Source organism: Spea bombifrons, chromosome 1 (genome assembly GCF_027358695.1).
Source record: "Spea bombifrons isolate aSpeBom1 chromosome 1, aSpeBom1.2.pri, whole genome shotgun sequence".
NCBI lineage: Eukaryota > Metazoa > Chordata > Amphibia > Anura > Pelobatidae > Spea > Spea bombifrons.
In genome coordinates this window covers 112,002,901-112,013,894 of record NC_071087.1, presented here as the reverse complement: position 1 = coordinate 112,013,894, position 10,994 = coordinate 112,002,901, and the positions used below count along the sequence as shown (strand labels likewise).

General features: G+C 43.0%; 1 protein-coding gene across 1 annotated transcript; it reads left to right on the top strand.

Moving 5' to 3' along the window:
- Nucleotides 1-2,211: 2,211 nt before the first annotated feature.
- On the top strand, nucleotides 2,212-10,994 carry GAS2L1 (growth arrest specific 2 like 1). The gene is made up of 6 exons (XM_053457040.1): nucleotides 2,212-2,680; nucleotides 3,746-4,401; nucleotides 6,575-6,682; nucleotides 8,191-8,287; nucleotides 8,384-8,639; nucleotides 9,593-10,994. The coding sequence occupies exons 2-6, from the start codon at nucleotides 3,778-3,780 to the stop codon at nucleotides 10,653-10,655; spliced, it is 2,148 nt and encodes a 715-aa protein (XP_053313015.1). The 5' UTR covers nucleotides 2,212-2,680; nucleotides 3,746-3,777; the 3' UTR covers nucleotides 10,656-10,994.

Sequence of the window (10,994 nt, the reverse complement as noted above, 5' to 3'; positions counted from 1 at the left end):
AAGATGGGTCCTAGAAGACAGGGAAAATCCCCTACATCATGGACGTTAAGTCCCTGCTGGTGAATGGGAGATCAGGCTGTCAAATATGTAGCGCCACATTAAATGTGGATTTAGATGGAAGATTGGACATTTCTTTCTGGCAGCATCATTGCTGTTGTGGCAGGCATTTACGATATCTGTAGATACCCCAATCGGGTCTCCTGCCACAGTAACTCACTGACTGATGGCGCAGTGTATGACCAGCCTGTGTGTATGCTGTAGCCTTATGACGGATCTGTCAGGTTATCCCTGTGCTGAGGAGTGGAAGAGGGTGGCCACACAAAATATTGACACTTTGGGCCCAATTTGGACATTTCCACTTAGGGGTGTACTCGCTTTTGTTGCCAAGGTTTATACATTAATGGCTGTGTGTTGAGTTATTTTGAGGGGACAGCAAATTTACACTGTTATACAGGCTGTACACTAACTACTTTACATTGTAGCAGAGTGTCATTTCTTCAGTGTTATCACATGAAAAGATATAAAATATTTACAAAAATGTGAGGGGTGTACTCACTTTTCTGAGATACTGTATGTGTGTGTGTATAAATATAAATATCACACCAATCAGCCATAACATTGACCAAAACATCCCTGACCCGCCGGGGCATGGGCTCCACTAGACCTCTGAAGGTGTGCTGTGGTATCTGCACCAACACGATAGCAGCAGTTCCTTTAAGTCCTGTAAGTTGCGAGGTGGGGCCTCCATGGATGCATCCCGGTGCCGTGTGCTCTGCAGGTACACATAACTTGCCAACGCTGCCACTCCAGCAGCACATCAGGTCCTGCACCGTTAGATGTATGTGCCAGGGCTGCTTAGTCATGGCCAGTCTGGCCTGGTACGTGCTATTCATTAACTCTTTATCTGTATTTGCACTGGGGGTTATTAATAAAGTGGAACGTCATCTAAGCAGCCATTGTGGCGATGGCACCGGTTTTATCACTTTGCACCCAAATGTATTGTGTATCTAATTGACGCGAAGCACCGTTGGATCGTTTGCCCTCATGGCACATCAAAGCTCTGTTAGTGGAAAATGTCTAACTTGCACCTTCCCTGCATGAAAACAGGTATGGCTGCGGAGTTCCGTCAGCCAGAGGTTAAAAGCAGAGTCATTGTCTCTTTTTTCCGCATTGGCTAAGACGTTAAAATATTTAAACTCGGGCCAGAAGCCAAATAGTCTGGAGTTCTGATACAAGCCAGCCTCACCCTCCCTGCCGGCAGTGAGCTCATCCTTAAAGTGACAGTACTCATTTCCAGAGGAGGCCTTGGCTGTGAGGGCACCGGCACCCAGGACTTCATCTTGTTTAAAAAGGGCGCGCAGCTCTCCTATAGCATTACTTAGGATTTGAATTTGGTTTAGAATGATAGCTAGGAAATGTCTATATGAAATTTTCACTCAATGGCCACTCATTCCTTTTGTAACGTCAATCACAGAGCCACAAGCCTTTCGTTTGAAGGCCAGCGCAACCATCTGCCCCAAAGCAAAGTCCCTGCACCGATGCACTCCCTCAATTCTAACAGATGTGACTTGATACCATAAAATAAGCTGTGCACTTCTGGCACTGAAAGTGTGTACTAATGACATCATGTTTTTTTTTTTTACTTCATCGGTGTTGTTCTGGGACAGCCAGTCTCTATATAATAAATATAACGGACCTATTCGTTAAAGTCTCTGTCTATTCGTTGTCTCTGGGTTACAACCGGACCTATTCGTTAAAGTCTCTTTACAAGAGTGAATAGAACACAATGCATAATTTCTACAGCTAGCAATGTCACAGCAGTTAGTGCATGACACATGTATGTGAGCCTCCAGGATAGTCATGTATTACACATGTAAGCGCGCAGCCGCCCACACGGGCTTCATTAGTCACCGACTCGGCTCCCTTCCTCCTTTATCCACGTTGGTCCGAATCCCCCCTTCTCCCCTCCCTTTCTTTCTTCCAAATGAATGGAGTGAAGTCCCCGGGCCGGCAGGAAGTTGTAATGAAGCGGTCTCTTCTAGATGCTGCTGTCCCTCCCAGGGAATAAGGGAAGGGCGGGGGAGACAGGCAGCTTCTCGTGCCAGGGAGTGCTGGGATGGGGCTTCCTGTCCTGTGGTCCAGGAGACAGCTGAAGTGACAGGGATGCTGAGAGTGACAGAATGACACTCAGGAGACGGCGGAAGCCGGCAGAGAGTGCTGAGTAATTACTGCTAAGCCAGTGAGGGACAGCGGAGGCCTGGAGGGTGCTGCAGCCGACAGACAGGCTGTAGTGAGGATTAGACTGCCTCATTAACCTTGTGCAGAGGGCGAGGCTCTCTGCTTCTTACACTCTCTCGCCTCCCCCTCTCTGTCTCTCTCCGTCTCTCCCCACCTCCAGCCTTGTCCTGCCCGGACTGCGGGGATCCGGAACACATTCTGCCTCCCGCCTCCAATCTCAACTTTTACCGACTGCGGCATAGAGCAAGGAAGGAGGGCGAAGGATTCCCGGGGCGATTCCTAAACCATTCCATTGAAGTCAAGCGAGAACATGATCCACGGAGACAGTCACTTTTGGGGTGTGACATATGGCGCGACCCCCCACTCCCTGCACTGTGTCTGAGGGGGGTGGGGGAGTAAATCGACCAGAGCCCCCCAAAGAGATGAAAAGGGCCAGTTTGAGGTGAGTGAAAGTACCGGGTCCGGTGTTCCGGTCTCCTTCCTGTGAGGGCTGATCAATCTCTGCTCTCAGGGGGTAGGAATGACTCTCCATGGCTCCATATAACTGCTGCTGTATATGACTGACCGAGTGAAGTATACGCTGCTCACCCTGAGCATATACTACACTCGCCCAAAGTAGCCACTTGACGACGTATTGTTTATTGTTATTTATTTTATATAGTGCCGTCATATTCCGTTGTGCTGATGTTTATAGTCTTATCACGCAGCAGTTTAGTAAATATACGCACTTCATATTTTGTACGTTAAGCCGATTGAGCTGATCATAAGAGCATTGTCGCTATAGACCTGCATACGTCACCAACAAGCTGAACAAAATAATGCAGAGCCACAAGTAAACAAAATAACTGTGGTCAAGCAGGCATTCTCTTTTTGTTTGAAAGCTACCAACTGAGAGCAACATCATATAATGAACCCCGAAAATAGCTAAACTCTCCACAAGATTCAGAGTACAGTAAAAAAGCACATCTTTGTCACCTATGTACATACTGCCATTAATTACAGTATGGATGTGTACACTACGTGGATAGTGAGGGGAATTGTAGAAGCCGGAGAGAACCCAGAGGTAATAATGACTTTTTGTGACATAAGTTAAACCTGATGCAAGTTTGAAATGATTCTGAAGGAGCTTCTGAGTCTTTATTATCATTTATTGCGCTGCATGTTGTTTTCCATCTACTGGATTTGGCATACACTTTAGATTGTAAGCTCTTGGGGACAGGTCACTCTGCACCTTCTGCCTCTGTTCTTTGAAATAATTCATTATGTGTAACTGTTTAGAATTCGATGATGTTATATAAATAAAAGATCATAATAATACTCCATTTGTCTTTGTTCTGCTATAGTAAGGACACTAGAACTCCTAAGGTTGCTCATCTCCTTCACGGGGACATTTGTTTCTATTTCACTCTCCATATGATTTACTTGCCGCTCGGTGCACTGTGATCCCATAAGCGCAGGATGATGAGAATGTCCTCTTAACCTATCTTCTATGTTATATATTGCACAGATCAAGGTGATTGACGCGTGGAATGAAGAGAGATGGCAGATCAAAGCCAAATTCAATCGTCCGCTTCCAAAAGCATCAGGCCGTTCCGCTCCAGTGAGGAGTACCTGGAGGCGATGAAAGAAGATCTGACCGACTGGCTCAATATGTTATATGACCTGGACATGGAGGCCGTCAACTTTATGGAGTCTCTTGAGACAGGCTACACGCTTTGCCAACATGCCAACAATCTGAACCGCTTAGCACGAGACTTCCGGGAGCAGTTCCCTGAAGTTTCCGCAAGCAGGAGGCTGCCCCAGAAAGACGTGATATTCCAGGTGAAGGGGGCTGTTCCAGGCTCATTCCTGGCCCGAGATAATGTGTCCAACTTTATTGGTTGGTGTCGGCAAGAACTTGGGATACCAGAGGTTTTGATGTTTGAGACCAATGACTTGGTGCTAAGAAAAGGAGAGAAGAGCTTCATTCTATGTTTACTCGAGGTGGCCCGAAGGGGTGCCAGATTGGGCATGCCTGCGCCAGTTCTTATCCAAATGGAAGAGGAGATTGAGGAAGAATTGAGCCGCGGGAGGAGAAGCACTGAGCAGACATCGTACCCACGTGTTAAATTACCTCACCGGCCCGCTCGTACCCTGTGTGATCTCAAGAACTTGGATGAGTTGGTGAGACCCTAAACACACTGTCCCTTTCCTTGTAAAACGTCTCTTCGTTACGCCACACAAGACCCAGTTCAATTCATTATTCTCCCATCCATTCACGGAAAGAGTGTATTTATTGCTACATCTTGATTACATAGTAAACCTACAGAGCATTAATGGGTTTAGACTTTTGGCCTTTATAATAATCATACGTAAACAATATATATATATATATAATATATAATATTTTTTTTTTTTAAATGGAAATTGCAATAAGTCTTACCCCTTTATGGATTCCTCCCATTTGGCAGGGAGCAGCTAATAGTCATGTGAATCACACAGTATATTAGAATGAAAGCATCCTTTGTGGCTTTCGATTCTCTTCCGCACGCTGATAAGCAGCAGTTATGTTTTCAGCCAACCAGACTAGTTTATTGTTTTTCAAATTTGTGCATAAAGGGTTGATTAACTATGACATTCACCCCTTTCATTGGGCTGCTTTTAGCTTAACAATCCTTAGAATAAAGTGACTAACTTCTTAAATGTCAGAACTGTGTAATAAACCAGAAGCTATTAATCTTTATTGAGGAGATTCATTCACATATCAGAAATAGACTATTTTTGCATTATTTCTTTCAGCGGGTGTGGGGACAGCAGCCACCATGTTTTTTATTACTGTAGCATGCAGTTCTGATTTGGTCCTCTGCAGCTTCCGGTCATTTATATCCTTTCTCATTTTGACAACCTGTATGATGAGCTCTCTCATTGCTTACTTGCCAACCCCTCATAGATAATTCTGTTTGCTAACTTAATTTAAATTATCCGTCATAATGACCAGATTTAAAAAATATCTACAAGTTAAGAAAATAGGCAGAGCCTCCCATCCCCCCACATTTTCATATAAATTGGTAGCTTTGTTCTATATATAATTATATATATTATAAAATGAAGGGATTATATGTTGTTATGGGCAGCTGTTCACACATACAGGGGACTTCCACTTGCACCGCAAAGCCTGTATGTCTATGGCATTCAGAGGGTTCAAGGAAGTGAGTATTTTCCTGTCTATTTTCTCAGAAGTACATTAAAGGTGCTGTTCCATGTAGGCTGCATCATTAAATATCCCCATCATACAAAGAGAAGTCAAAGAAACCTCCCTGCCACTTAAAACCTCATTAAAGGGTTTATTGAGATACTAGAGTTGCTTAGAAACAGAATCCTGTTATTCTTCCAAAGCCCCCTGCAACCATTTCCAGTCCCCGTTTAAAAGAGAAGCCCTCCAAGCAAACATCCCTTCGGTGATGTCAGAAATTGGCAGGCAGCCCGAGCAGAGCAGCGCAGAGGGAACACATTAGGAGGCCCCATTGAAAGTTTTTCAACAAGTAACTAAAGAAAAATGGTGCATAATTTTAAAACCGGAATTAGTTTAGTTACCGCGTATGGAAGGCCAGTACATAGTAAATTAAGTACTTAGGAAAGTTGGAGGGGGGGTCTAGGTGGAACAGCACTTTTAATCTGTGAATGGCCCACAAATGTATACGTATCAGTGGTTATACACCGACAAATATATAATCTACCCCTTTATTCAAGTTTTTACACCCCGTTTGCACCACCTTGTATAATATATTCTGTAATCATTAACTGTTTATTACAAAGGCCAAGCCCGGTGAGTTTTTACTCGTCAGCAGACCTGGAGTCATCCATTGTTGTCGGCCGTGTGACATTTTGGATGACTTTCCCTGCTCAAACACTACACGGAGCTGATTGTTTATGGCATCGCTAATGAAATCTGTTACTGTTTAGACTTTCATTAGTCAGAGTATGTGATGGTGTCATTAAGACCGAGACATTCTATCGTGTACTACAGGCAGTATAGGAATTGAGGATGTTTCTATAGGAGATTAGGATTAGGTAACAGAGCCAGAACACATACTAACAGTTGATATGCAGCAGTTGAATACATTATAGTATGCAAAAAACCATGACTGCTTTATAAAAGAATACAGCATAATATTTTTGAAAACGTTTTTTAATCAGAATCTGGCAATAAAAAAATGGCAAGCGTTCTGTTTTAAGCGCTGCTCTTGTGTGCATAACAATGGATCACTAAAATTGTACACAATTTGTAACATACCTTTATCTTGATAAAGCCGCTAGTTGCTTAATGTACAATCCTTTTTTTTTTTCCTCCCCTCAGGTTCGTGAGATACTGGGATGCTGCAGATGCCCATCTCAGTTCCCAATGATAAAAATATCCGAGGGAAAATATCAGGTCGGGGACAGTAACACGCTGATCTTTGTGCGGGTAAGAGACCATGACCTCTGACCTCAGGTGCCCAAAATACCACGTCTCATATTAAATCATTACGATAATCACTTATGTCTTAAGTCTTGTATATTGTGCATTTTCGGTGCTATGTTGTGTGGCTATTTGCACAAGAATTGTAACCAAAAACCAAAATGGTAATTATGTTGCATGCATGTAATGCGTGCGGTGGTTTAGTCGTGTGTTATGCTTGTTGATGCTACTGGGTGATAACACACTTAAAGGAATATGAACATGTACTTAATGCTACAGTCACATGCCACAACTAGCAACCAGGATAAATATTGAAATAAGGAAATTATCTTTAGAAAAGGCTCTATTCTAGAATTCTGTGAGAGGCACATTGTAATCCCATCAGCTCGAGTCATCAGAAAGCTAAGCAGAATTCTAAAAAGTACACGCTATTTTCTAACTTTTTTATGAATTCTTAGAGATATTAATAGAGCAGTTATTTAAATTTTAGCCATAACTATTCAATTAATAGAGCTCTTTCTCCTCGGATCAGCAGAGGTTATCTTGATAAGATCATGTGCTTAATAAAGGGCCAGTGCGTGCTAATCTGGGTGCAGGCAGTGCTCATTACTTATTACTCAGAGAAAACAGGTTAATGGTTTGGGGTTTTTTTTTTGTTTGTTTTTTTTTTTTGGAACTACTAAGTGAAATTTAAAAAAAATGAGCTTCTTCAAAATAAATCAAATGTCAAATATATTCTATCTATATATTTTTTTAAGATAAATGCATGCTCTGCATCCAGTTCAAATGTGAGGCTACCATGTATGAATCCAATACTGCCTGTTTCAAAAGAAGTTACCTTTCATAAAATATGCGTCCAATATTACATTGTGATGTGTTTATATATACCAGGGGGGGGCAACACTTTGTTCTTGAGGGTTTTAGCGGCACACACTAGACATGTCAGCCCCAAATGGCATACACAGGATCCTGCAGTGAAACAGTAATCTCCCTAGTGGGGTTCTTGGAGCGGAAACAGAAGCTGTGTAACACAAGACAAGGCGGTTGTACATTATTAAGCAGTAATGACAGAAGCTACCATCTCTTTATCCTGTCTTGCCTCTCGAATTTCTGTCTTTATCTCAGTAACCTGGACTTTACTGAGCTTTGCTAGTTTTTTCAGGGCAATAAGCAGTAACATAAACTTTGGATCACTTATTTTTCCAGTCAAAATTGAAGATTGTTTAGTTTCCTAGATTTCTAAGGTCTGATCAATGATAAACTGTAGTGCACACACCTGCCCGCCCTCTGCAGACGCATGTACAAGCTCTCCCAAAACATAGATTTAGGGCCAAATTTGGGTAGTTACTTCATAGAAAGGGATGTGCATCTATGCTTATCAGTCTCATCTTTGACCTAGAAGTAGCCAATATTTCCCCTGCTGACTGTGATACCTCGTCTGACATAGTTCTGTGTTTTCCTATCTTCGCTGTAATATGTCTGACTACCGTAATTTGTTTTTTTTTAACATGTAGGTACTTCGGAGCCATGTCATGGTGCGAGTTGGTGGTGGTTGGGACACTCTAGAGCATTACCTGGACAAGCATGATCCTTGCAGATGTCATTCTGTTGGTAAGTTCCCTACACAACACTTGTCTAACCTTGTCTACCCAGTGTGTCATTGCGCTGATTATCTCTGCAATACACGTGGTTCCTTTCTGTCTGCAGCTCATCGTGTTCAGACATCACGACCCTCAACATTCTCACCCCAACGGGCGCCCAGTCTTGCCCCTTCACCTGTCTCCAACTCTTCTCAAGGACGCAAATCTGAGGGATCTGCCAGAAAACTACAGCCAGACTCTAACCCTCCACGAGGAACCCCCACCCGCATGACTCCAGCACCCATTCCTCCACGGCACAGCACTCCCAGGGCCTCAGTTCCTCGCAGTGAACGTCCAGGAACGCAAACTATCAACTCATTCAGGTGTGTTAATGTGCTCCCATAAGTCGGCCTCTATGATTTATGCGCAAGCTAAGCTCTTGTTAATACCATGGTCATTTATATAGATCCTTTTCTAAGTATGTATGATTTTCTTACTTTCCTTCTTTTACACTGTCTCTTTGAGTTTGCTTTGAATTTTCTTGTTTTTACACTTTTCACAGAGCTTTCCAACTCGGAATGAGTGTGAAATTAACATATTTGCCCACAGGGTAAAGGACTGTTTGTATAGAAGCTATATAAACTTGTGGAAACTGACTTCAGGTGTTGTATCATCTGTGAACTGCAAGCTCAAGAAATGATAAAATAATGGAACTGCAGTTCTGGAGTTTTTTCCATTATTAAGTATTTTTCCTTGTAACATAATAGTAAATATGGTGTCGATTAAAAAAGGTCTAACCCTGACATCTGTGATCTGGTTTCTAGCACTTGACACAAGGTATTGTGGATGTCTGCATAAGGCTATCCTGAAGATGGGACCAAGGTCTGAGTCTGTACATCGGGAAAAATAGGCAGACTAGAATAAACTGTTCTTTTTCACCATCAAATTCTATGTTTCTGTGTTGTGAGGGCCTTTATGGTCTTCCTAAGTCATACTGCAAATATGTATTATATTATTATTGTAAAGTTGTGAGAGTTATACTGCTTTTAAGTTAAACTTAGTTTTCTTGAAATTGTATCAGACTGTTGTTCTCCGTATTGTACTAGCAAAAAACACAAAAAAAGAAACCGCGTAGCTTTATTAACATTTTATAAAATAAGTCAATCCTAATCATTGTTCATTGACATACTAAGATTCTTTAACATTTTCCTTATATATTTTAGTATCTACTGTCAAACATTCTGCTCTCACCTTCCAAATTCGGGGACTTTTTTTCCTTAATTAATTAATTGACACTATTCTCTTCTTAAACCTTTTTTACTATTCCTTTTCTTAGGCCTCCTCGTTCTCGCCGTTATTCTGGTGATAGTGATTCTTCTGCCTCCTCAGTTCAGAGTGCCCCCGCCGGCAGGAAATCTGTGGATGGGGTGAGAATGACAAATCGTGCTTCTGTAACACGCAGCCAGTCCCAGGATCGGGGACCTCTTCCCTGTCGCACTCAAGCATCACAGTCTCCCCTTGTGGATCGTGGAAGAACACAAACCACATCCCAAGTTGGCCTTCAGAATCGACGAGCCCGGAGCCAGGGTCCCCCCAGTAACAAGAAAACAGTTCTGATTATTTCAAGAGACAAAGATGGACAGCACTCTTGGGCATCCACATCCAAGCCCCCTAATCCTCGTACCCAGACGGAGCCCCTGAAGACTCCTTCACGGAGACAGTTGAAGTACACACCTGAGCCACTAAATGCAAACCAGGAGCAGCAAATTTATCATAGCTTAGAAAAGGAATTTCTGGAAAATTCACGGCTGTTGGGGACAGCGGAGTCTTTTGAGCCAGCACAGGCATGTGGGATTCTGGTGAGTCCGCCATCATGTGAACCAGCTCCAGTAGACTCTGCCTACTGTTCCTCCAGCTCTTCTTCCTCCTCACTCAACTTCTACATCACAGGGGGTGGAGGAGGCAGGGAACAAGGTACAGAAGGGAATTCAGTTATTCTACCTGCATCATCATGGAGGAGGCTTCCAGCTCTGTCCAGTTCTTCTGACGAAAGTTCTTGTCCTCCAGCTCCTGAGGACCAGCAAGAGGTTGCTGAGAATGAAGAGTCACATGATTCCCATAATCTTAGTACAGAGACAGAAGGTGTTATTCTAAGAGCCAAGAAGTCCTCCAAACGCCCAGATAGAGTTCCTTCCATTTACAAACTAAAACTTCGCCCTAAAATCCGTCCTCGGGCTGATATACAGCCAGACAAGTTGCCCTCTCGCATCCCCACCCCACTCTCCTATAGAACTGCTGGGTCACCTCCTAAGATGAATCCCAATCGTCTATCATGGACAGCCCTGCAAGCAGCTTTCTTCTCTGATTCGGGAGTCCAGACAGAGCATCCATATGGGTGAAACAGCACTTTGGCCCTTGTTTACTGGATAGATAATTGCTTTAGAACTCTGCATTCCGGCTAATTGACAGAGTTTCTAGCGTTTTTTCTGTGCTTCTGATAAGAGTAAAGGCTGTACGCTTCTTCCTACAAATACAATTCTAGAACTACACTTAGCATGAGCACTTAGGACACAGAGTTTCAGCTGCTTAAGAGCATGGATATAGAAACATGATTCCATTTCCCGTGGTCGTCATTGGTCAGCAACACATGATCATAGAGTGTGGCATGTAGTTCTTGTAACTACTATATAATGTATTATAGTAATTATCCAGGCAATAAAAGGATATTCAAGGCTTAC